This window comes from Haliotis rufescens, unplaced genomic scaffold (genome assembly GCF_023055435.1).
Source record: "Haliotis rufescens isolate VD_foot unplaced genomic scaffold, xgHalRufe1.0.p SCAF_5, whole genome shotgun sequence".
Taxonomy (NCBI): domain Eukaryota; kingdom Metazoa; phylum Mollusca; class Gastropoda; order Lepetellida; family Haliotidae; genus Haliotis; species Haliotis rufescens.
The window spans coordinates 35899810-35926323 of record NW_025964223.1 but is presented as its reverse complement, the minus strand read 5'-3'; the positions used below and the strand labels follow the sequence as shown (position 1 = coordinate 35926323).

Here is a 26514-nt window from a genome sequence, read left to right as displayed (position 1 = left end):
TCAGACTAACACTTGGTTAGAGACACTTAGACTAACACATGGATAGAGATACTCATACTAGCACGTGGATAGAGATACTCAGACTAAAACTTGGATAAAGATACTCAGACTAACACTTGGTTAGAGATACTCAGACTAACACATGGATAAACATACTCAGAGTAACACTTGTATAAAGATACTCAGACTAACACAAGGATAGAGATACTCAGACTAAAAACGTGGATAGAGATACTCAGACTAACATTTGGATAGAGATACTCAGACTAACACGTGGAAAGAGATACTCAGACTAACACATGGATAGAGATACTGAGACTTAGACGTGGATAGAGATACTGAGACTAACACTTAGATAGAGATACTCAGACTAACACTTGGATAGAGATACTGAGACTAACACACGGGTAGAGATACTCAGACTAACACACGGATAGAGATACACAGAGTAACACTTGGATAAAGATACTTAGACAAACACGTGGATAGAGATAGTCAGACTAACACGTTGATAGAGATACTCAGACTAACACCTTGATAAAGATACTCAGACTAACACATGGATAGAGATACTCAGACTAACACTTAGATAAAGATACTCCGACTAACACTTGGATAGAGATACTGAGACTAACACTTGGATAAAGATACTCAGACTAACACACGGATAGAGATACTCAGACTAACACTTGGATAAAGATACTCAGACTAACACGTGGATAGAGATACTCAGACTAACACGTGGATAGAGATACTCAGACTAACACATGGATAGAGATACTAAGACTAACTCATGGATAGAGATTCTCAGACTAATACATGGATAGAGATACTCAGACTAACACATGGATAGAGATACTCAGACTAACACATGGATAGAGATACTAAGACTAACACATGGATAGAGATTCTCAGACTAATACACGGATAGAGATACTCAGACTAACACTTGGATAGAGATAGTCAGACTAACAGATGGATAGAGATACTGAGACTTACACTTGGATAAAGAAACTCAGACAAACACGTGGATAGAGATACTCAGACTAACACATGGATAGAGATACTCAGACCAACACGTGGATAGAGATACTGAGACTAACACTTGGATAGAGATACTCAGACTAAAACTTAGATAGAGATACTCAGACTAACACTTGTACTGAGATACTGAGACTAACACATGGATAGAGATACTCAGACTAACACTTGGATAGAGATACTCAGACTAACACTTGGATAGAGATACTCAGACTAACACATGGAGAGAGATACTCAGAGTAACACACGGATAGATATACTCAGACTAACACATGGATAAAGATACTCAGACTAACACATGGATAGAGATACTCAGACTAATACATGGCTAGAGATACTCAGACTAACACATGGATAGAGATACTCAGACTAACACTTGGATAGAGATACTCAGACTAAAACATGGAGAGAGATACTCAGACTAACACACGGATAGATATACTCAGACTAACACTTGGATAGAGATACTGAGACTAACACATGGATAGAGATACTCAGACTAATACACGGATAGAGATACTCAGACTAACACTTGGATGGAGATACTGAGACTAACACATGGATAGAGATACTCAGACTAACACACGGATAGATGTACTCAGACTAACACTTGGATAGAGATACTGAGACTAACATGTGGATAGAGATACTCAGACTAATACACGGATAGAGATACTCAGACTAACACTTGGATAGAGATACTCAGACTAACACTTGGACAGAGATACTGAGACTTACACATGGATAGAGATACTCAGACTAACACTTGGATAGAGATACTCAGACTAGCAGGTGGATAGAGATACTCAGACTAACACGGGGATAGTGATACTCAGACTAACACATGGATAGAGATACTCAGACTAACACCTTGATAAAGTTACTCAGACTAACACTTTGATGGAGATACTCAGAGTAACACATGGATAGAGATACACAGCTTAACACTTGGATAAAGACACTGAGACTAATACATGGATAGAGATACTCAGACTAACATGTCGATAGAGATACTCAGACTAACACGTGGATAGAGATACTCAGACTAACACCTTGATAAAGATACTCAGACTAACACGTGGATAGAGATAGTCAGACTAACACATGGATAGATATACTCAGACTAAAAACGTGGATAGAGATACTCAGACTAACACATGGATAGGGATACGCAGAGTAACACATGGATAGAAATACTCAGACTAACACATGGGTAGAAATACTTAGACTAACACTTTGATAGAGATATTCAGAGTAACACATGGATAGAAATACTCAGACTAACACATGGATAGAGATACTCAGACTAATAGATGGATAGAGATACTCAGACTAACACATGGATAGAGATACTCTGATTAACACATGGATAGAGATACTCAGACTAACACGTGGATAGAGATACTCAGACTAACACTTGGATAAAGATACTCAGACTAACAGATGGATAGAGATACTCAGACAAACACGTGGATAGAGATACTCAGACTAACACTTGGATAAAGATACTCAGACTAACACATGGATAGGGATACTCAGGCTTACACATGGATAGAGATACTCAGACTAACACTTGGATAAAGATACTCAGACTAACACTTGGATAGAGATACTCAGACTAACACATGGATAAAGATACTCAGAGTAACACTTGTGTAAAGATACTCAGACTAACACAAGGATAGAGATACTCAGACTAAAAACGTGGATAGAGATACTCAGATTAACATTTGGATAAAGATACTCAGACTAACACGTGGACAGGGATACTCAGACTAACACTTTGATAAAGATACTCAGACAAACACGTGGATAGAGATACTCAGACTAACACATGGATAGAGATACTGAGACCAACACGTGGATAGAGATACTGAGACTAACACTTGGATAGAGATACTGAGACTAACACGTGGAAAGAGATACTCAGACTAACACATGGATAGAGAAACTGAGACTTACACGTGGATAGAGATACTGAGACTAACACTTAGATAGAGATACTCAGACTAACGCTTGGATAGAGATACTGAGACTAACACACGGATAGAGATAGTCAGACTAAAAACGTGGATAGAGATACTCAGACTAACACGTGGATAGAGATACTCAGACTAACACTTGGATAAAGATAGTCAGACTAACACGTGGATAGAGATACTCAGACTAAAAACGTGGATAGAGATACTCAGACTAACACATGGATAGGGATACTCAGACTAACACATGGATAGAGATACTGAGACTAACACTTGGATAAAGATACTCAGACTAACACACGGATAGAGATACTCAGACTAACACATGGATAGAGATACTCAGACTAACATGTGGATAGAGATACTCAGACTAACATGTGGATAGAGATACTCAGACTAACACTTGGTTAGAGACACTTAGACTAACTCATGGATAGAGATACTCATACTAGCACGTGGATAGAGATACTCAGACTAACACTTGGATAAAGATACTCAGACTAACACTTTGATAGAGATACTCAGACTAACACATGGATAAAGATACTCAGAGTAACACTTGTATAAAGATACTCAGACTAACACAAGGATAGAGATACTCAGACTAAAAACGTGGATAGAGATACTCAGATTAACATTTGGATAAAGATACTCAGACTAACACGTGGACAGAGATACTCAGACTAACACTTTGATAAAGATACTTAGACTAACAGATGGATAGAGATACTCAGACTAACACATGGATAGAGATACTCAGACTAATACATGGATAGAGAAACTCAAACAGGTGGATAAAGATACTCAGACAAACACGTGGATAGAGATACTCAGACTAACACATGGATAGAGATACTGAGACCAACACGTGGATAGAGATACTGAGACTAACACTTGGATAGAGATACTGAGACTAACACGTGGAAAGAGATACTCAGACTAACACATGGATAGAGAAACTGAGACTTACACGTGGATAGAGATACTGAGACTAACACTTAGATAGAGATACTCAGACTAACACTTGGATAGAGATACTGAGACTAACACATGGATAGAGATAGTCAGACTAACACACGGATAGAGATACTCAGAGTAACACTTGGATAAAGATACTTAGACAAACACGTGGATAGAGATAGTCAGACTAACACGTTGATAGAGATACTCAGACTAACACCTTGATAAAGATACACAGAGTAACACATGGATAGAGATACTCAGACTAACACTTAGATAAAGATACTCAGACTAACACTTGGATAGAGATACTGAGACTAACACTTGGATAAAGATACTCAGAGTAACACTTGTGTAAAGATACTCAGACTAACACAAGGATAGAGATACTCAGACTAAAAACGTGGATAGAGATACTCAGATTAACATTTGGATAAAGATACTCAGACTAACACGTGGACAGGGATACTCAGACTAACACTTTGATAAAGATACTCAGACAAACACGTGGATAGAGATACTCAGACTAACACATGGATAGAGATACTGAGACCAACACGTGGATAGAGATACTGAGACTAACACTTGGATAGAGATACTGAGACTAACACGTGGAAAGAGATACTCAGACTAACACATGGATAGAGAAACTGAGACTTACACGTGGATAGAGATACTGAGACTAACACTTAGATAGAGATACTCAGACTAACGCTTGGATAGAGATACTGAGACTAACACACGGATAGAGATAGTCAGACTAAAAACGTGGATAGAGATACTCAGACTAACACGTGGATAGAGATACTCAGACTAACACTTGGATAAAGATAGTCAGACTAACACGTGGATAGAGATACTCAGACTAAAAACGTGGATAGAGATACTCAGACTAACACATGGATAGGGATACTCAGACTAACACATGGATAGAGATACTGAGACTAACACTTGGATAAAGATACTCAGACTAACACACGGATAGAGATACTCAGACTAACACATGGATAGAGATACTCAGACTAACATGTGGATAGAGATACTCAGACTAACATGTGGATAGAGATACTCAGACTAACACTTGGTTAGAGACACTTAGACTAACTCATGGATAGAGATACTCATACTAGCACGTGGATAGAGATACTCAGACTAACACTTGGATAAAGATACTCAGACTAACACTTTGATAGAGATACTCAGACTAACACATGGATAAAGATACTCAGAGTAACACTTGTATAAAGATACTCAGACTAACACAAGGATAGAGATACTCAGACTAAAAACGTGGATAGAGATACTCAGATTAACATTTGGATAAAGATACTCAGACTAACACGTGGACAGAGATACTCAGACTAACACTTTGATAAAGATACTTAGACTAACAGATGGATAGAGATACTCAGACTAACACATGGATAGAGATACTCAGACTAATACATGGATAGAGAAACTCAAACAGGTGGATAAAGATACTCAGACAAACACGTGGATAGAGATACTCAGACTAACACATGGATAGAGATACTGAGACCAACACGTGGATAGAGATACTGAGACTAACACTTGGATAGAGATACTGAGACTAACACGTGGAAAGAGATACTCAGACTAACACATGGATAGAGAAACTGAGACTTACACGTGGATAGAGATACTGAGACTAACACTTAGATAGAGATACTCAGACTAACACTTGGATAGAGATACTGAGACTAACACATGGATAGAGATAGTCAGACTAACACACGGATAGAGATACTCAGAGTAACACTTGGATAAAGATACTTAGACAAACACGTGGATAGAGATAGTCAGACTAACACGTTGATAGAGATACTCAGACTAACACCTTGATAAAGATACACAGAGTAACACATGGATAGAGATACTCAGACTAACACTTAGATAAAGATACTCAGACTAACACTTGGATAGAGATACTGAGACTAACACACGGATAGAGATATTCAGACTAACACATGGATAGAGATACTGAGACTAACACATGGATAGAGATAATGAGACTAACACACGGATAGAGATACTCAGACTAACACTTGGATAGAGATACTCAGGCTAACACATGGAGAGAGATACTCAGAGTAACACACGGATAGATATACTCAGACTAACACATGGATAGAGATACTCAGACTAACACATGGATAGAGATACTCAGACTAATACATGGCTAGAGATACTCAGACTAACACATGGATAGAGATACTCAGACTAACACTTGGATAGAGATACTCAGACTAAAACATGGAGAGAGATACTCAGACTAACACAGGGATAGATATACTCAGACTAACACTTGGATAGAGGTACTGAGACTAACACATGGATAGAGATACTCAGACTAATACACGGATAGAGATACTCAGACTAACACTTGGATGGAGATACTGAGACTAACACATGGATAGAGATACTCAGACTAACACACGGATAGATGTACTCAGACTAACACTTGGATAGAGATACTGAGACTAACATGTGGATAGAGATACTCAGACTAATACACGGATAGAGATACTCAGACTAACACTTGGATAGAGATACTCAGACTAACACTTGGATAGAGATACTCAGACTAACACTTGGACAGAGATACTGAGACTTACACATGGATAGAGATACTCAGACTAACACTTGGATAGAGATACTCAGACTAGCAGGTGGATAGAGATACTCAGACTAACACGGGGATAGTGATACTCAGACTAACACATGGATAGAGATACTCAGACTAACACCTTGATAAAGATACTCAGACTAACACTTTGATGGAGATACTCAGAGTAACACATGGATAGAGATACACAGCTTAACACTTGGATAAAGACACTGAGACTAATACAGGGATAGAGATACTCAGACTAACATGTCGATAGAGATACTCAGACTAACACGTGGATAGAGATACTCAGACTAACACCTTGATAAAGATACTCAGACTAACACGTGGATAGAGATAGTCAGACTAACACATGGATAGGTATACTCAGACTAAAAACGTGGATAGAGATACTCAGACTAACACATGGATAGGGATACGCAGAGTAACACATGGATAGAAATACTCAGACTAACACATGGATAGAAATACTCAGACTAACTCTTTGATAGAGATATTCAGAGTAACACATGGATAGAAATACTCAGACTAACACATGGATAGAGATACTCAGACTAACAGATGGATAGAGATACTCAGACTAACACATGGATAGAGATACTCTGATTAACACATGGATAGAGATAGTCAGACTTACACATGGATAGTGATACTCAGACTAACACCTTGATAAAGATACTCAGACTAACACGTGGATAGAGATACTCAGACAAACACGTGGATAGAGATAGTCAGACTAACACATGGATAGAGATACTCAGACTAAAAACGTGGATAGAGATACTCAGACTAACACGTGGATAGAGATACTCAGACTAACACTTGGATAAAGATACTCAGACTAACAGATGGATAGAGATACTCAGACAAACACGTGGATAGAGATAGTCAGACTAACACGTGGATAGAGATACTGACACTAACACATGGATAGGGATACTCAGACTAACACATGGATAGAGATACTGAGACTAACACTTGGATAAAGATACTCAGACTAACACACGGATAGAGATACTCAGACTAACACATGGATAGAGATACTCAGACTAACATGTGGATAGAGATACTCAGACTAACATGTGGATAGAGATACTCAGACTAACACTTGGTTAGAGACACTTAGACTAACTCATGGATAGAGATACTCATACTAGCACGTGGATAGAGATACTCAGGCTAACACTTGGATAAAGATACTCAGACTAACACTTGGATAGAGATACTCAGACTAACACATGGATAAAGATACTCAGAGTAACACTTGTATAAAGATACTCAGACTAACACAAGGATAGAGATACTCAGACTAAAAACGTGGATAGAGATACTCAGATTAACATTTGGATAAAGATACTCAGACTAACACGTGGACAGAGATACTCAGACTAACACTTTGATAAAGATACTCAGACTAACAGATGGATAGAGATACTCAGACTAACACATGGATAGAGATACTCAGACTAATACATGGATAGAGAAACTCAAACAGGTGGATAAAGATACTCAGACAAACACGTGGATAGAGATACTCAGACTAACACGTGGATAGAGAAACTCAGACTGACACATGGATAGAGATACTAAGACTAACACATGGATAGAGATTCTCAGACTAATACATGGATAGAGATACTCAGACTTACACATGGATAGAGATACTCAGACTAACACATGGATAGAGATACTCAGACTAACACATGGATAGAGATTCTCAGACTAATACACGGATAGAGAAACTCAGACTAACACTTGGATAGAGATAGTCAGACTAACAGATGGATAGAGATACTGAGACTTACACTTGTATAAAGAAACTCAGACAAACACGTGGATAGAGATACTCAGACTAACACATGGATAGAGATACTGAGACCAACACGTGGATAGAGATACTGAGACTAACACTTGGATAGAGATACTGAGACTAACACGTTGAAAGAGATACTGAGACTAACACACTGATAGAGATACTGAGACTAACACTTGGATTAAGATACTCAGACAAACACATGGATAGAGATACTGAGACTTACACGTGGATAGAGATACTCCGACAAACACATGGATAGAGATACTCAGACTAAAACTTAGATAGAGATACTCAGACTAACACTTGTACTGAGATACTGAGACTAACACGTGGCTAGAGATACTCAGACTAACACTTGGATAGAGATACTCAGACTAACACATGGATAGAGATACTCAGACTAATACACGGATAGAGATACTCAGACTAACACTTGGATAGAGATACTCAGACTAACACACGGATAGAGATACTCAGACTAACACTTGGATAGAGATACTCAGACTAACACATGGATAGAGATACTCAGACTAACACACGGATAGATATACTCAGACTAACACTTTGATAGAGATACTCAGACTAACACATGGATAGAGATACTCAGACTAATACACGGATAGAGATACTCAGACTAACACTTGGATAGAGATACTGAGACTCACACATGGATAGAGATACTCAGACTAATACACGGATAGAGATACTCAGACTAAGACTTGGATAGAGATACTCAGACTAACACTTGGATAGAGATACTCAGACTAACACTTGGACAGAGATACTGAGACTTACACATGGATAGAGATACTCAGACTAACACATGGATAGAGATACTCAGACTAACAGGTGGATAGAGATACTCAGACTAACACGGGGATAGAGATACTCAGACTAACACATGGATAGAGATACTGAGACTAACACCTTGATAAAGATACTCAGACTAAGACGTGGATAGAGATACTCAGACTAACACTTTGATAGAGATACTCAGAGTAACACATGGATAGAGATACTCAGAGTAACACATGGATAGAGATACTCAGACTAACACATGGATAGAGATACTCAGACTAACACTTGGATAGAGATACTCAGACTAAAAATTGGATAAAGATACTCAGACTAACACATGGATAAAGATACACAGCTTAACACTTGGATAAAGACACTGAGACTAATACATGGATAGAGATACTCAGACTAACATGTGGATAGAGATACTCAGACTAACACGTGGATAGAGATACTCAGACTAACACCTTGATAAAGATACTCAGACTAACACGTGGATAGAGATACTCAGACTAACACTTTGATAGAGATACTCAGAGTAACACATGGATAGAGATACTCAGAGTAACACATGTATAGAAATACTCAGACTAACACATGGATAGAGATACTCAGACTAACAGATGGATAGATATACTCAGACTAACACATGGATAGAGATACTCTGACTAACACATGGATAGAGATAGTCAGACTTACACATGGATAGAGATACTCAGACTAACACCTTGATAAAGATACTCAGACTAACACGTGGATAGAGATACTCAGACAAACACGTGGATAGAGATAGTCAGACTTACACATGGATAGAGATACTCAGACTAAAAACGTGGATAGAGATACTCAGACTAACACATGGATAGGGATACGCAGACTAACACGTGGATAGAGATACTCAGAATAACATTTGGATAAAGATACTCAGAATAACACGTGGATAGAGATACTGAGACTAACACTTGGATAAAGATACTCAGACTAACAGATGGATAGAGATACTCTGACAAACACGTGGATAGAGATAGTCAGACTAACACGTGGATAGAGATACTCAGACTAAAAACGTGGATAGAGATACTGAGACTAACACATGGATAGGGATACTCAGACTAACACATGGATAGAGATACTGAGAATAACACTTGGATAAAGATACTCAGACTAACACACGGATAGAGATACTCAGACTAACACATGGATAGAGATACTCAGACTAACATGTGGATAGAGATACTCAGACTAACATGTGGATAGAGATACTCAGACTAACACTTGGTTAAAGATACTCATACTAGCACGTGGATAGAGATACTCAGACTAACACTTGGATAAAGATACTCAGACTAACACTTGGATAGAGATACTCAAACTAACACATGGATAAAGCTACTCAGACTAACACTTGTATAAAGATACTCAGACTAACACAAGGATAGAGATACTCAGACTAACAGATGGATAGAGATACTCAAACAGGTGGATAGAGATAGTGAGAATAACACGTGGATAGAGATACTCAGACTAACACTTTGATAAAGATACTCAGACTAACAGATGGATAGAGATACTCAGACTAACACATGGATAGAGATACTCAGACTAATACATGGATAGAGATACTGAAACAGGTGGATAGAGATACTCAGACTAACATGTGGATAGAGATACTCAGACTAACACATGGATAGAGATACTCAGACCAACACTTTGATAGAGATACTCTGACTAACACATGGATAAAGAAACTCAGACTAACACTTGCATAAAGATACTCAGACTAACACAAGGATAGAGATACTCAGACTAACAGATGGATAGAGATACTCAAACACGTTGATAGAGATAGTCAGACTAACACGTGGATAGAGATACTCAGACTAAAAACGTGGATAGAGATACTCAGACTAACACTTGGATAAAGATACTCAGACTAACAGATGGATAGAGATACTCGGACTAACACATGGATAGAGATACTCAGACTAACACATGGATAGAGATACTCAGACTAACACTTTGATAGAGATACTCAGACTAACACATGGATAGAGATACTCATACTAGCACGTGGATAGAGATACTCAGACTAACACATGGATAGAGATACTCATACTAGCACGTGGCTAGATGTACTCAGACTAACACTTGGATAGAGATACTCAGACTAGCACATGGATAGAACTAACCAGAATAACACGTGGATATAGATATTCAGATGAAGACGTGGATAGAACTACTCAGACTAACACATGGATTGAGATACTCAGACTAACACAAGGATATAATAAAACAAACTAACACTTAGATAGAGATACACAAACTAAAACGTGGATAGAGATACTTACACATGGATAGATAGGTATAGAATGTCATATATGTGGATAGAGATGCACAGACTCAAACATTGCTATATAAACTCACCTGGCACAGGAGTGGGTAGAACTTGGCTTACAGTCCACAAGATATACATCCGACACGCCCCTCCATACCGGGTTCACTGCTGCATCTATCAGAGTTGTTGCCCCTTGTAATGGGGTCTTTGTAAATCCTGAATCCATACATGAGAGATATTCTTTGCATTTCAACCAAAATAATGTTTCATCTTCCAATGTAGGGCTGGGACGAGTCCAAATTAACTACCCGGGTACCCACCCCCTACTACCCGACCCTATCCGGGTACCCACTGTAGGTCTCAGGAGATGTCTCAAAATGTCCGATTGGGAACATATTTAGCCTAGCCCTGGCAAAACGTATTAAGATACACATATTAAACAATCTAGTCATTCATACACTGAAGTTAAAATAAGTTATATCTTTATTCAACCATATGAAAAATCAGAAGGAATGGGTGTAATCTGACAATGTAGGCCTAGGTCAAAACACGGTCACGGTGCGAGATGTCATAATGTAATCTGACAATGTAGGCCTAGGTCTAACAGCCACAGTGCTGTTGTCATAATGTAATCTGACAATGAAGGCCTAGGTCTAACAGCCACAGTGCTGTTGTCATAATGTAATCTGACAATGTAGGCCTAGGTCTAACAGCCACAGTGCTGTTGTCATAATGTAATCTGACAATGTAGGCCTAGGTCTAACACGGTCACGGTGCAGTTGTCAGGATGTAATCTGACAATGAAGGCCTAGGTCTAACAGCCACAGTGCTGTTGTCATAATGTAATCTGACAATGAAGGCCTAGGTCTAACAGCCACAGTGCTGTTGTCATAATGTAATCTGACAATGTAGGCCTAGGTCTAACAGCCACAGTGCTGTTGTCATAATGTAATCTGACAATGTAGGCCTAGGTCTAACATGGTCACGGTGCAGTTGTCAGGATGCACTATAACTAAATATGTCCCAGTTACGACACCGTTGTCATACTGTGTTCTAATATTCCTGTAAGACTAGTCATACACCTCAAACACCTTCGTGGCAAGGTATAGGTGGAATAAAGTCCATTCTCCTATTCAATCAGTTTTTGATTGCAGAACATCAATACCATTATGAGGAACAAGCAATGTGAACTAACCCACTATAGCCCAGTATGGCCAATACCCCTTACACAATGTGCGATCTGCAAATTGAAAATTTGTGGTAGTAGAACACCAGGACATAATGATTCTGTCTCATGGAACAAATCCTCGACCAGAGACTTAGCGCTGAGACGATCATACTACCATACATTGACTTGCGACAGTCATAACCGTACGATCACTTTGTGGAGCGGGCCTGAATCGCATACTCCTATCAGTGACACCTATCGCGTATATGTGTTGGTGGAACCAACTGTTGCAATATCGAGTAATGGCTGCTCCCTATCACATCACAATAATCCAGTACAATAACTGATCCCTGTACATCCAAACTTTTTAAGATCATGGCCTCCTAGAGTAAATGTGTCAAGTCAGACCTGTTTCTTGTTGTCTCTGTAATTAGTGTTTGGATAACACGGGATATTGAAACATGGTGGCAGCGGTGCGGAATTAACTTGATGTTGATGTTTCCTGCTAGAATTGACAGTCAGTAGTGCTGGGTGCCTACACGGAGGGGACAGTTCACCAAGCGAGTAAGTATTTCTTGGACCTCGGCAGAATCACACGTGGTTTGCGACTACAGGATTTTGATGATTCTGGATTAATTATGCATTTTGGTGAATGAATGAACATTTCACACGAATTTCACATTCCATTTCCTAACTGATGAACATTATGGATGGTCAGGAAGAACGTGAACCGGGCGGACATGACGACCACGTGGGCGTGCAGATACCGCATGGACGGAGAATGCCGTTGCTGAATTTGACACCTCAACTGCCGCTGAAAATGTCCGGTGATTTGGCAGATAATTGGAGAATGTGGAAACAGGCGCGGCAGAACTTTGTGATTGTTTCACAACTAGATGATTACCCAATGAATTATCAAGCTGCTGCTTTATTGCATTCTATAGGAACTGATGCACTAAAAGTCTACAATGCAATGGAATTCTTGCCGGAAGACCACAGGGATGTGACTACTATTATGGCCAAGTTTGATTCATACACAATTGGAGAAACTAATGAGATGTATGAACAATACATTTTGAACAATCGTGTACAGGCAGATGGAGAAATTTTTCAGGAATACCTCACAGCCATTCGCACACTCTCAAAGAGCTGTAACTTTTGTGAATGTCTACGTGAATCACTATTAAGGGACAGAATAGTGACAGGGATCAGAGACCCTAACACCAACAAAAGGCTTTTACAGGAAACTAAACTGTCACTGAAATCTTGCATTGCAATATGCAGAAGTGTTGAAGCAACCAATGTAAGAGTTAAAGCCATGAATTCTGAAGATGTACACCGTGTCAGCAGACATTCAGCAGGAAACAAGTCTTATAAATACAGAGAGAGGACTGGTAAGTCTCAACCTGTTCAAGGGCCAAGCATGTCACAGAAGGCAGGAGCTTTACAACTATGCAAGTTTTGTGGATACAAACACATTATTGACAGACGCAAATGTCCAGCCTGGGGAAAGACATGTACCCTGTGTAAGGGAAAGAATCATTATCAGCAATGCTGTCGACATGGTAACAACAAGCTAGCAAGATTCACTCTGTCTCAGATGATGAAGACAGTGGAGCAGAGGAAGATGATTGTCTTGAGGTGATCAGCAGTGTGTCATTGGATCCAGATGTTGAAGTTTGCAACCAGGTTGGAAAGAAAGCAGGCTCAGATATTTTCGCTCAGATGATTGTGGAGCATGATACCAGTGTAAAATTCCAGTTGGATTGTGGAGCGTCAGTAAACATTTTACCACGGAGATTACTTAATGCTGATACTGATGTCACACACACTTCGAAAATGCTTCGTATGTGGAATGGTTCACTGGTACACCCTGATGGTGTAACAAGACTGCTGATTCAAAACCCCTAAAACAAGAAGGCTTACAGTGTAGAATTTGTGATTGTGTCCGATGACACAAATCATCTTGTACCTTTGTTGGGTTCCAAAGCAGTGCAGCAGATGGGACTGCTAACAGTGAATGTGGACAACTTTGTTTCTGTTTGTTCAGTTTCACAGCCAGGAACAACATTAGTCAAAGAGAGGAATTCTGAGGCTATCATTAAGACTTACTCTGAAAATTTTGAAGGGGAACTTGGGACCTTGCCTGGTAAAGTTTACCTGCAGGTGAATCCGGAAATAACCCAATGCGTCTCACATCAGAACAGAGTGCCTATCTCACAGAGAGAGGAATTGAGACAAGAACTTAATGTCTTATGAAACTAGGTGTCTTGGTACCTGTGGATGAACCAACAGATTGGGTTAGCTCGTTAGTGACAGCACCCAAGAAATCAGGGGGAATTAGAATTTGTATTGACCCCAAGCGCTTAAATGAGGCACTTCGTCGTGAGCATTATCAGCTGCCTACGTTCGAGGAAGTCTTGCCCGATCTGACAAATGTGAAGGTCTTCAGTACATGTGACTTGTCTGCTGGATTTTGGCATCTTGAACTTGATCTCGAATCCAGTTTGCTGTGTACTTTTGGAACTACGCTTGGTTGGTACAGATGGACTAGACTACCATTCGTGTCAGTGTATCGCCTGAAATCTTCTAGAAATGCTTAAACCAAGCTTTGGAAGGACTACCAGGTGTCAAATATATTGTGGATGACATCCTGACCTATGGTTCAGGGTATAACAAGATGACAGCGCAGGTTGACCATGACAAGAATCTGGAATGCCTTATGCAGCGTTGTCAGAAACTTGGTATCAAGTTGAAGAAGGAGAAACTTAAGTTGTGCAGAAAAGAGGTTACCTTTCTTGGTCTCATCATCACTGATCAGGGACTTAAGTGTGACCCACAGAAAATAAAGGTTGTGTTGGAAATGCCAGCACCACAGAATGTTGAGGACATTCAATGCTTCTCAGAGTTTGTCAACTACCTTGCGAGATATTTACCTTGTCTGTCAGGGGTAATGCAACCACTTCGACAATTAACACATACTGACGTGGACTGGACATGGATGGAGGCACACGAGAAAGCCTTCACTGAAGTGAAAAAAAATGGTTACGGAAGCTTCAGTATTGGTATACTACAATGAAGCTGAAGAACTGACACTGCAGTGTGATGCAAGTTCCACTGGACTCGGTGCTGTTCTGTTACAACAAGACAAGCCAATTGCATACGCTAGCCATGCCCTAACACCGGCTGAGTCCAGATATGCACAGATTGAAAAGGAAATGCTGTCTGTTGTTTTTGGACTTCAAAAGTTCCACACATACACATTTGGTCGGAAAGTTACAGTGGAAAATGATCATAAACCACTAGAACCAGCAAACCCGTAAACTGTGCTCCTAGACGACTACAGTCTATGATTCTGGCTATGCAACAGTATGACGCCACTATCAAGTACAAGAAGGTGCAGATGTTGTTTTGGCAGACACATTGTCAAGAGCATATTTGCCAAGCACAGAGCCAAAGATTGAAGAGCCTTTCAGTCAGGTGAACATGGCAAAGTTTTTTCCGATAACAGATGACAGGATCAAGCAGATCAGAGAAGAGACTGAAAAGGACGAAAATCTGCAGAAACTCAAACAAGTCGTGTTAAGTGGGTGGACAGAGGACAGAGACACTTTGCTGATGGAGTTGTACCCATACTTCAACTGTAGAGACGAGATCACAGTACAAAATGGTCTCATATTCAGAGGAGAAAGGCTGGTCATACCTCACAACCTGAGAACTACAATGAAAACCAGGATCCATACTTCTCACCAAGGGATCGAAGGTTGTTAACAGCGTGCAAGAGCGAGTTTGTATTGGCCTCACATGTCTGATGACATTAAACAGTACATCAGTACTTGCGAGTTGTGCTGCAAATACCAGGCAGACCAGCAGAAGGAGACACTACAGACCACACAAGTACCAGAACGACCATGGCAAAAAGTGGCATCAGATTTGTTCACTCTTAATGATAAGGACTATCTGATAACCGTGGATTACTACAGTAACTTCTGGGAAGTGGACTACCTATCAGACACCAAGTCTACTTCAGTTATAAAGAAGCTAAAGGCACACTTTGCCAGATATGGGATTCCGGACCAGCTGGTCAGTGATAACGGACCTCAGTTCTACTCGGAGGAGTTTCACAAATTTGTCATTGATTGGGACATAGAGCACTTAACCTCAAGTCCTCACAACAGTCAAGCCAATGGAAAGGCAGAGTCTGCGGTTAAGACCGCAAAGAAACTACTACGGAAAGCAAAAGACAGTGGAAACGACCAGTATATGGCAATATTGGACTACAGAAATACACCAACTCAGGGACTCGGCTCTAGTCCTGTGCAACGACTTATGAACAGACGAAGACTCTCCTTCCAACAAGTGAAACTCTGCTGAAGCCGAGAACAGTGAACGGTGAAAGGGAAAGACTTCGTCTGAAACAGCAGAAACAGAAGTCAGCCTATGACAAATCGGCAAAAGATTTAACGCCACTAGAAGAAGGTGATACTGTTAGGATGAAGCCATTCACTATGAATGACAAAGTATGGAAAAAGGGAAAAGTGCTAAAGAGACTTGACGAGAGAAGCTATGAGGTAGACACACCTACAGGAATACTCCGACGTAACCGTGTACATTTGAGGAAAACAGCTGAACAACATACTTTGAATCAAACACCTGTCAAAGTTGAAAGCGAACAGAGATTCAGAAAGCCATTAATGTCAAGAGAAAAGCTTATGCCATCTAACAGTCCTACCAGTAACAGGAGTAATGAGAAGACTTCTCCTGTGACTCCACCTGTCATACCGATGAAGACCGACAGACCGACGACTATCATGAAGCAAGCACAGACTACACCACCTACTACCACCAGAAGTGGCCGTTCAGTGAAGTTGCCCAAACATCTCAGAGACTTTACTGTGTAGGGTATAGTTGGTACTCAAGTTCAACAATTATATGTTGAAGCCTCATTTAACAGTCATTTTATTCTGTTAATGTGAGTGAATGTTTACGGACCAGTCATGGACACTAATTTGATTCACTGACAGTTATAAGGCCTTCATAATTTAATAGCTTTATTAATATGAAAGCTACCCTAAATGTTAATTCAAAATAATGTAAACTGACTTCGATGCCAGTATAATTTTGATATTATCAAGGAGTGTGTGCCAAAGTTTCCTATGGACTCATAGACTGTGCCAAAGTTTCCTATGGACTCATGGACTCTTAAAGAAGAAGGGATGTTGCAATATCGATTTATGACTGCTCCCTATCACATCACAATAATCCAGTACAATAACTGATCCCTGTACATCCAAACTTTTTAAGATCATGGCCTCCTAGAGTAAATGTGTCAAGTCAGACCTGCTTCTTGTTTTCTCTGTAATTAGTGTTTGGATAACACAGGATATTGAAACACCAACCACCCACAAACCACAGACCCCTAGTCATATAGAAATATGTTAGAAATTGAAGTTAGAAATCTGAAATTTATTGACAGAAAGTAACACACATAACAAACATCTTCATGCTGTATATGCCACATTGAAATGTCTTGAAATGTTGAAAGAAGAACGTTCTGTCAGAGCAGCGTCTATGTGTGGAAACTACCTGGAACAGCAGCGACCGTAGAGCTGAGACCATCTGAATATGTACAGTGCCACATGGTTTCACCATAGCCGGTCACGAATGTCGTTTCCGGGTAGCTTCAGGTTTCAAGAATTGTTTCCCTACACTTATACAATTCTAATCTACTAATGCTAACTCAATTCATCATGACATTCATATGTATTCTTAATTACTAGTATAAAGTGTAACACATCTACACATTAAGCCAAAGAGTGATTCTGGCTATTACTCACCAAGCATTCTGAAGGTTCCAAACATGGCAGCAAGTGCTGTACTGTCAATGAAGCTCCGTGTAATTTCAGTCCGCACAATACCCGGATGAAGGCAGGTGACCGAAATATCCGTGCCCTTCAGTCTCCGTGACAGACAGTACATATGGTGGATCTGAGCAGTGGCACAACAATTTCATATTAGGAATGAAATCAACTGAAACTCAACTGATATGATATTATTTTTATTCAGTTCTAAAAACCTCAGCAACTTATTCACTAATTAGTACCTGAAACAGTTTGGAGGTACCATAGTTGAGCATCCTTCCATACGCGGATGGATCCTCTGCCTTGATCTTCGACTCACTGAACTTCCATTCGCTGTACATATGGGCTCCGCTGGACGAGAAGACGATGCGGCAGTCGCTACCCGAGGTCTTCATGATGGGCAGCAGGTGGGCAATGACCAGGAAATGACCCAGATAGTTCACCTTCATAACACAGCAAACGCTTATTGGTAAACTCCCCACTGTTACACAGTCTGAGAAATGGAACTTTAGAATGAGGACTAGGAGCCTAACATGTGCGGATGTGTGACGTTCTAGCTAACTGAATCTACATACCTGGAACATTGTCTCATAGCCATCTTCTGTGAAACCTGAAAAGACATCGCCATTATTTCTCACACAAACACCTTTTTATAATATGCAAGGAACAACAAAAGAGTGCGCTGATTGACACCACTTTACTTCACCTGGTCATTCATGCACATACTGGTAACAAGGTTGTGATATCGGTAGACGATACCAAGAGCTTATATACATTTAGTTTCCATGGTAAGTGATTCCCAGCAAACTACAAACGGCTTCTCAGTCCTCCAATTAAAACACTAGAATCATGACTTTCTCGCCTTTAATTGCATGTGATTCTGTGGTATTCACTGGCTAACCAATTAAACGTGTTTTGCTTTTTTTCCATAAACCGAGGACACATTCGGTGACGCCCACTTACGGACTACTATTTCCTAATTGGATGATAAGAAAATGCACGGGGTTTGTGTTGATTTATTGCGCTAGAGACGTCACTGATATAATATTTAATCTTTACAGTTGTCTGTGTTAATGATTATATAAGCAGTCAGTTAAGTTGTTATTGTTGACGTAATTATTTATTAGAATGGACTTTAATGTGTCCCCCTGTTAATCGTAAATGGAGTCATAAATGTGAAATTTGGTGTGTTCGCATTTACACAGTGTGCACACACAGGCTGGTATGTTTATACGTCCATAAACGCAAAATCATATTGCAGACAATACTCATTGGAGTCCCCGGATGGTACCGTTACTGCAGCACGTGTCATACTACCAAGTCTGTCTACTGTCATCAATAATAGGAATAGGAACAGTGCGTGATCTCTCCTTACTTCTGGGCAACATTGCCAAACCAGCGTTACATAGCAGCACGTGCAGCTTGCGACCTGATGCCTTGAAGGCCTCGATGAATGCCATGGTGGATTTGAGGGACGCCAGATCAAGTTTCATACAATCTACTGCCAACCTTCCGGTCTGGTTGATGCCTTCAGGGAGCGTACCAGCTTCTTTGGAAGCACTGAACTCTTCATTCATTCGTCGGATGGCCTAGAAATAGAAACATGATCGTAATGGCCTTATTTGATGTGTTTCGAACATAAACAATGTCTCGCAAGAGGGACCCTGCTACGCAGACTCTGCCAAAGTGAATTCCGAATTATTCAGCGGCTATTGGTCACCACATAGACTATAATACAGGAAGTTCTTCACATTTTGTCAGGATGTAATTGTAAGTGCTGACAAAACCGCTCTCTTATGCATGTAGACATGCGGGAGAGATTTATCTGTTCAAATACAGTGTGGACTTCAGCCTAGAATGTTTGTGGCGAGATAAGTGTAGTGCATTGTATTATTCATTCAGCCTAATTTCAGACTTACCAGTGAAATGACTAAAATATGGCCAAAAAGGTAGAAATGCATTTGTTATTTGCCTAATATACACACCAAAAGACTATTTGCTGTTTTGAGGCGACTAATCACTAAGAAAAACGACGACATGCATTCCTTTCAACGTTTTCCAAGTTTTCATTTGAAATGAAGAACTTTTCCCCAGTGGACGGCTGAAATTGTGATTTGGCGCGAGCCATGTAGCTCATCTGGTGACTGGACTCAAATCATGTAGCTCACCTGGTGACTGGACTCAAATCATGTAGCTCACCTGGTGACTGGACTCAAGTCGTGTAGCTCTCCCGGTGACTGGACTCAAATCATGTAGCTCACCTGGTGACTATAGACCCAAGTCGTGTAGCTCTCCCGGTGACTGGACTCAAGTCATGTAGCTCTCCCGGTGACTGGACTCAAATGTTGTAGCTCATCTGGCGACTGGACTCAAGTCGTGTAGCTCACCTGATGACTGGACTTAAGTCGTGTAGCTCACCTGTGACGCCCTGGTCTGTGATCTGCAGGCTATGATGACGGAGGCCCCCATCATGGCGATGTGTTTAGTTGCCTCGTACCCGATACCTGTATTGATAGTTTAACAAACAAAGGATGTATAGAGGATGGAAATCTATCTTAGACATCAATTATTCCTCGACATATAGGTACCAGTGTATACCAGTGTAGTAATGCGTTCACCATACGGAAAGTCATATACCCCACCAAAAAGGATGACGAAATCTCAAAGAATAAAACATTTGTTGTGATCGAACGGGGTTTAATATCGGTTAGCTATGAAACAGTAGACACACGCCACAATGTATGGAATTTTCTGTAGGTTTAAAAACTTTGTGATAAAGACATCATTCATGTTGTTATATATATATACATGTTCCGCCGCAAAATATATGTATTCAGTATGCATGCATATGCAGTATGTCCTATACAATTAACAACTACGAGAGAGACAGACAGACAGACAGACGGACTCTTCTGTTGGCGCTGACATTTATATGTTAAGTTTAGAATGCCCATTTCAAATTAACTCTCGTCAATCATACCTGCAGTTGTCGATCGTGGTGTTTGCTATCAAAGGGGGGCAACTCATGTCATCACCTTACTTCGTGACATAACAGACACGCGGGCCTTGCTTTAACGCAAAATTGTGTAAACATTGGAATTAATCAATCGCATGTCCTAAAAAGTCAATAACAGTTTTAATATTGTTAACTAAACTTTTTCTATAAATAACATTAATCTAGACAAGAAACAACTTCATGCACGCAGATAGTTACACCGTGCACGTGAAATCCACGTGAGCAGTTACTTTTTGTCACGCTGAAAGACAATAATATACATACAGAGAGAGAGCTAATGTATATATATATATGTATATATATAGATGCTGCATATATGCATGTGTATAACGTGTGATAAATATAAATGTGTAGCTCTTGCACGTGCAGGTGTAGGTAACCGACCCTCCTACCTGTGTTTCCACCGGTCACCAGTACAACACGGTCGCGAGACAGGGGAACCACGGGGACACTGGGACCGCCACCCATTGCTGGAACGCCACTGAAATACCACCCGACAGCGGCAGTCAGGAGTGTGCACAGTGTGAACGTGGGGTTACTGGGAGATTAGTACAAGTAACTTGGACCAGCTGATCACTCACCAAACATGTGCTCAGGGTCATTATTGATCACTTTCATACACTGCGCGCGTAATACAAACAGCTGGCTACAGCATTACAGAGCTGAACCAACACCACACACGCCACAAAAGATGGTTATTTCAGTGGTCCGCCTCCCTGTTGTGTAAAGATGATCAGAGTTTGTCAGTTTGTTAAATTCTGCACAAATTTCAGAGCATTTTATGAATACATCTAAACAGAACCTGCACAGACAAAGTTGTTCAAAGCACCGTGGTGAGTAGATTCTCCGGCGGATACACAGGCGCGCGGCGGTCGCTCCTCCCCCCATACAATCATATGCCTTTTGATTCTCAATAAATGCAACAAACGTCTGTCTTCCGATACTCTTCCGTGTTTCGATGACAGAGGTAACTGTTGATACATGCTCATCACAAAACATCTGGTTAACTTCACTCTCGCCACTCACGTTTCATACAATATTCCGCAGTATAACTTCTATAATGAACTCGCCAGTGTAAATCAATAGTAAGACAGATATGATAAACTGGCCACTGTAATTCCACAGTAAGACAGACACGATAAACTGGCCAGTGTAAATAAATAGTAAGACAGATATGATAAACTGGCCACTGTAATTCCACAGTAAGACAGACATGATAAACTGGCCAGTGTAATTCCACAAAAAGTGAGACAAGATAAACTGGCCAGTGCAATTCCACAGTAAGACAGACATGATAAACTGGCCAGTGCAATTCCACAGTAAGAAAGACATGATAAACTGGCCAGTGTAATTCCACAGTAAGACAGACACGATAAACTGGCCAGTGTAAATAAATAGTAAGACAGATATGATAAACTGGCCACTGTAATTCCACAGTAAGACAGACATGATAAGCTGGCCAGTGTAATTCCACAGTAAGTGAGACAAGATAAACTGGCCAGTGTAATTCCACAGTAAGTGAGACAAGATAAACTGGCCAGTGTAATTCCACAGTAAGACAGACATGATAAACTGGCCAGTGTAATTCCACAAAAAGTGAGACAAGATAAACTGGCCAGTGCAATTCCACAGTAAGAAAGACATGATAAACTGGCCAGTGCAATTCCACATTAAGACAGACATGATAAACTGGCCAGTGTAATTCCACAGTAAGACAGACACGATAAACTGGCCAGTGTAAATAAATAGTAAGACAGATATGATAAACTGGCCACTGTAATTCCACAGTAAGACAGACATGATAAGCTGGCCAGTGTAATTCCACAGTAAGTGAGACAAGATAAACTGGCCAGTGTAATTCCACAGTAAGTGAGACAAGATAAACTGGCCAGTGTAATTCCACAGTAAGACAGACATGATAAACTGGCCAGTGTAATTCCACAGTAAGACAGACATGATAAACTGGCCAGTGTAATTCCACAGTAAGACAGGCACGATAAACTGACAACTGTAATTCCATAGTAAGACAGATATGATAAACTGGCCAGTGCAATTCCACAGTAAGACAGACATGATAAACTGGCCAGTGTAAATCAATAGTAAGTCAGGCATGATAAACTGGCCAGTGCAATTCCACAGACAGACAGACATGATAAACTGGCCAGTGCAATTCCACAGTAAGACATGCATATTACAGGCCAGTGCAATTCCACAGTAAGACAGATATGATAAACTGGCCAGTGCAATTCCACAGTAAGACAGATATGATAAACTGGCCAGTGCAATTCCACAGTAAGACAGACATGATAAACTGGCCAGTGTAATTCAATAGTAAGACAGACATGATAAACTGGCCAGTGTAATTCCACAGTAAGACAGACACGATAAACTGACAACTGTAATTCCATAGTAAGACAGATATGATAAACTGGTCAGTGCAATTCCACAGTAAGACAGACACGATAAACTGGCCAGTGTAAATCAATAGTAAGTCAGGCATGATAAACTGGCCAGTGTAATTCCACAGACAGACAGACATGATAAACTGGCCAGTGCAATTCCACAGTAAGACAGATATGATAAACTGGCAAGTGTAATTCCACAGTAAGACAGACATGATAAACTGACAACTGTAATTCCATAGGAAGACAGACATGATAAGCTGGCAAGTGTAATTCCACAGTAAGTGAGACAAGATAAACTGGCCAGTGTAATTCCACAGTAAGACAGACACGAAAAACTGACAACTGTAATTCCATAGTAAGACAGATATGATAAACTGGCCAGTGCAATTCCACAGTAAGACAAACACGATAAACTGGCCAGTGTAAATCAATAGTAAGTCAGGCATGATAAACTGGCTAGTGTAATTCCACAGACAGACAGACATGACAAACTGGCCAGTGCAATTCCACAGTAAGACATGCATATTACAGGCCAGTGCAATTCCACAGTAAGACAGGCATGATAAACTGGCCAGTGCAATTCCACAGTAAGACAGATATGATAAACTGGCCAGTGCAATTCCACAGTAAGACAGACACGATAAACTGGCCAGTGTAATCCCACAGTAAGACAGACATGATAAACTGGCCAGTGTAATTCCATAGTAAGACAGACATGATAAACTGGCCAATGCAATTCCACAGTAAGACAGACATGATAAACTCGCCAGTGTAATTCCACAGTGAGACAGACATGATAAACTGGCCAGTGTAATTCCACAGTAAGACAGACATGATAAACGTGCCAGTATAAATCCACAGTAAGACAGACATGATAAACTGGCAAGTGTAATTCCACAGTAAGACAGACATGATAAACGTGCCAGTATAAATCCACAGTAAGAGAGACACGATAAACTTCCCAGTGTAAATCAATAGTAAGTCAGGCATGATAAACTGGCCAGTGCAATTCAACAGTAAGACAGACATGATAAACTGGCCAGTGTAAATCAACCGTAAGACAGACATGATAAACTAGCCAGTGCAATTCCACAGTTAGACTGACACGATAAACTGGCAAGTGTAATTCCACAGTAAGACAGACATACATGATAAACTGGCCAGTGTAATCTCACAGTAAGACAGACATGATAAACTGGCCAGTGCAATTCCACAGTAAGACAGACATGATAAAGTGGCCAGTGTAAATCAACAGTAAGACAGACACGATAAACTGGCCAGTGCAATTCCAAAGTAAGACAGACATGATAAACTGGCCAGTGTAATTCCACAGTAAGACAGACATGATAAACGTGCCAGTGCAATTCCACATTAAGACAGACATGATAAAGTGGCCAGTGTAATTCCACAGTAAGACAGACATGATAAACTTGCCAGTGTAATTCCACAGTAAGACAGACATGATAAACTGGCCAGTGCAATTCCACAGTAAGACAGACATGATAAACTGGCCAGTTCAATTCCACAGTAAGACAGACATGATAAACTGGCCAGTATAAATCCACAGTAAGTGAGACACGATAAACTGGCCAGTGCAATTCCACAGTAAGAGAGACACGATAAACTGGCCAGTGTAAATCAATAGTAAGTCAGGCATGATAAACTGGCCGGTGTAATTCCACAATAAGACAGACATGATAAACGTGCCAGTATAAATCAACAGAAAGACAGACATGATAAACGTGCTAGTATAAATCAACAGTAAGACAGACATGATAAAATGGCCAGTGTAAATCAACCGTAAGACAGACACGACAAACTGGCCAGTGCAATTCCACATTTAGACTGACACGATAAACTGGCCAGTGTAATTCCACAGTAAGACAGACATGATAAACTGGCCAGTGTAATCCCACATTAAGACAGACATGATAAACTGGCCAGTGCAATTCCACAGTTAGATAGACACGATAAACTGGCCAGTGTAATTCCACAGTAAGACAGACATGATAAACTGGCCAGTGTAATCCCACAGTAAGACAGACACGATAAACTGGCAAGTGCAATTCCACAGTAAGACAGACATGATAAACTGGCCAGTGCAATTCCACAGTAAGACAGACATAATAAACTCGCCAGTGCAATTCCACAGTGAGACAGACATGATAAACTGGCCAGTGTAATTCCACAGTAAGACAGATATGATAAACGTGCCAGTATAAATCCACAGTAAGAGAGACACGATAAACTGGCCAGTATAAATCAACAGTAAGTCAGGCATGATAAACTGGCCAGTGCAATTCCACAATAAGATGGACATGATAAACGTGCCAGTATAAATCAACAGTAAGACAGACATGATAAACGTGCCAGTATAAATCAACAGTAAGACAGACACGACAAACTGGCCAGTGCAATTCCACAGTTAGACTGATACGATAAACTGGCCAGTGTAATTCCACAGTAAGACAGACATGATAAACTG

General features: G+C 40.3%; 1 protein-coding gene across 1 annotated transcript in view; it reads right to left on the bottom strand.

The window, feature by feature from the left end:
* The window catches only part of LOC124127633 (retinol dehydrogenase 14-like), a 56896-nt gene extending 34703 nt beyond the window's left edge, over positions 1 to 22193 (bottom strand). The window contains exons 1-7 of the mRNA XM_048383883.1: positions 22017 to 22193; positions 21027 to 21112; positions 19984 to 20197; positions 19184 to 19218; positions 18851 to 19051; positions 18585 to 18735; positions 11669 to 11795 (exon numbers count right to left, since the gene is read on the bottom strand). Coding sequence (XP_048239840.1) covers positions 11669 to 11795; positions 18585 to 18735; positions 18851 to 19051; positions 19184 to 19218; positions 19984 to 20197; positions 21027 to 21112; positions 22017 to 22092 — 890 coding nt within the window. The 5' untranslated portion in view covers positions 22093 to 22193. The remainder of the gene's footprint in view (positions 1 to 11668; positions 11796 to 18584; positions 18736 to 18850; positions 19052 to 19183; positions 19219 to 19983; positions 20198 to 21026; positions 21113 to 22016) is intronic.
* Between the last annotated feature and the right edge of the window lie 4321 nt (positions 22194 to 26514).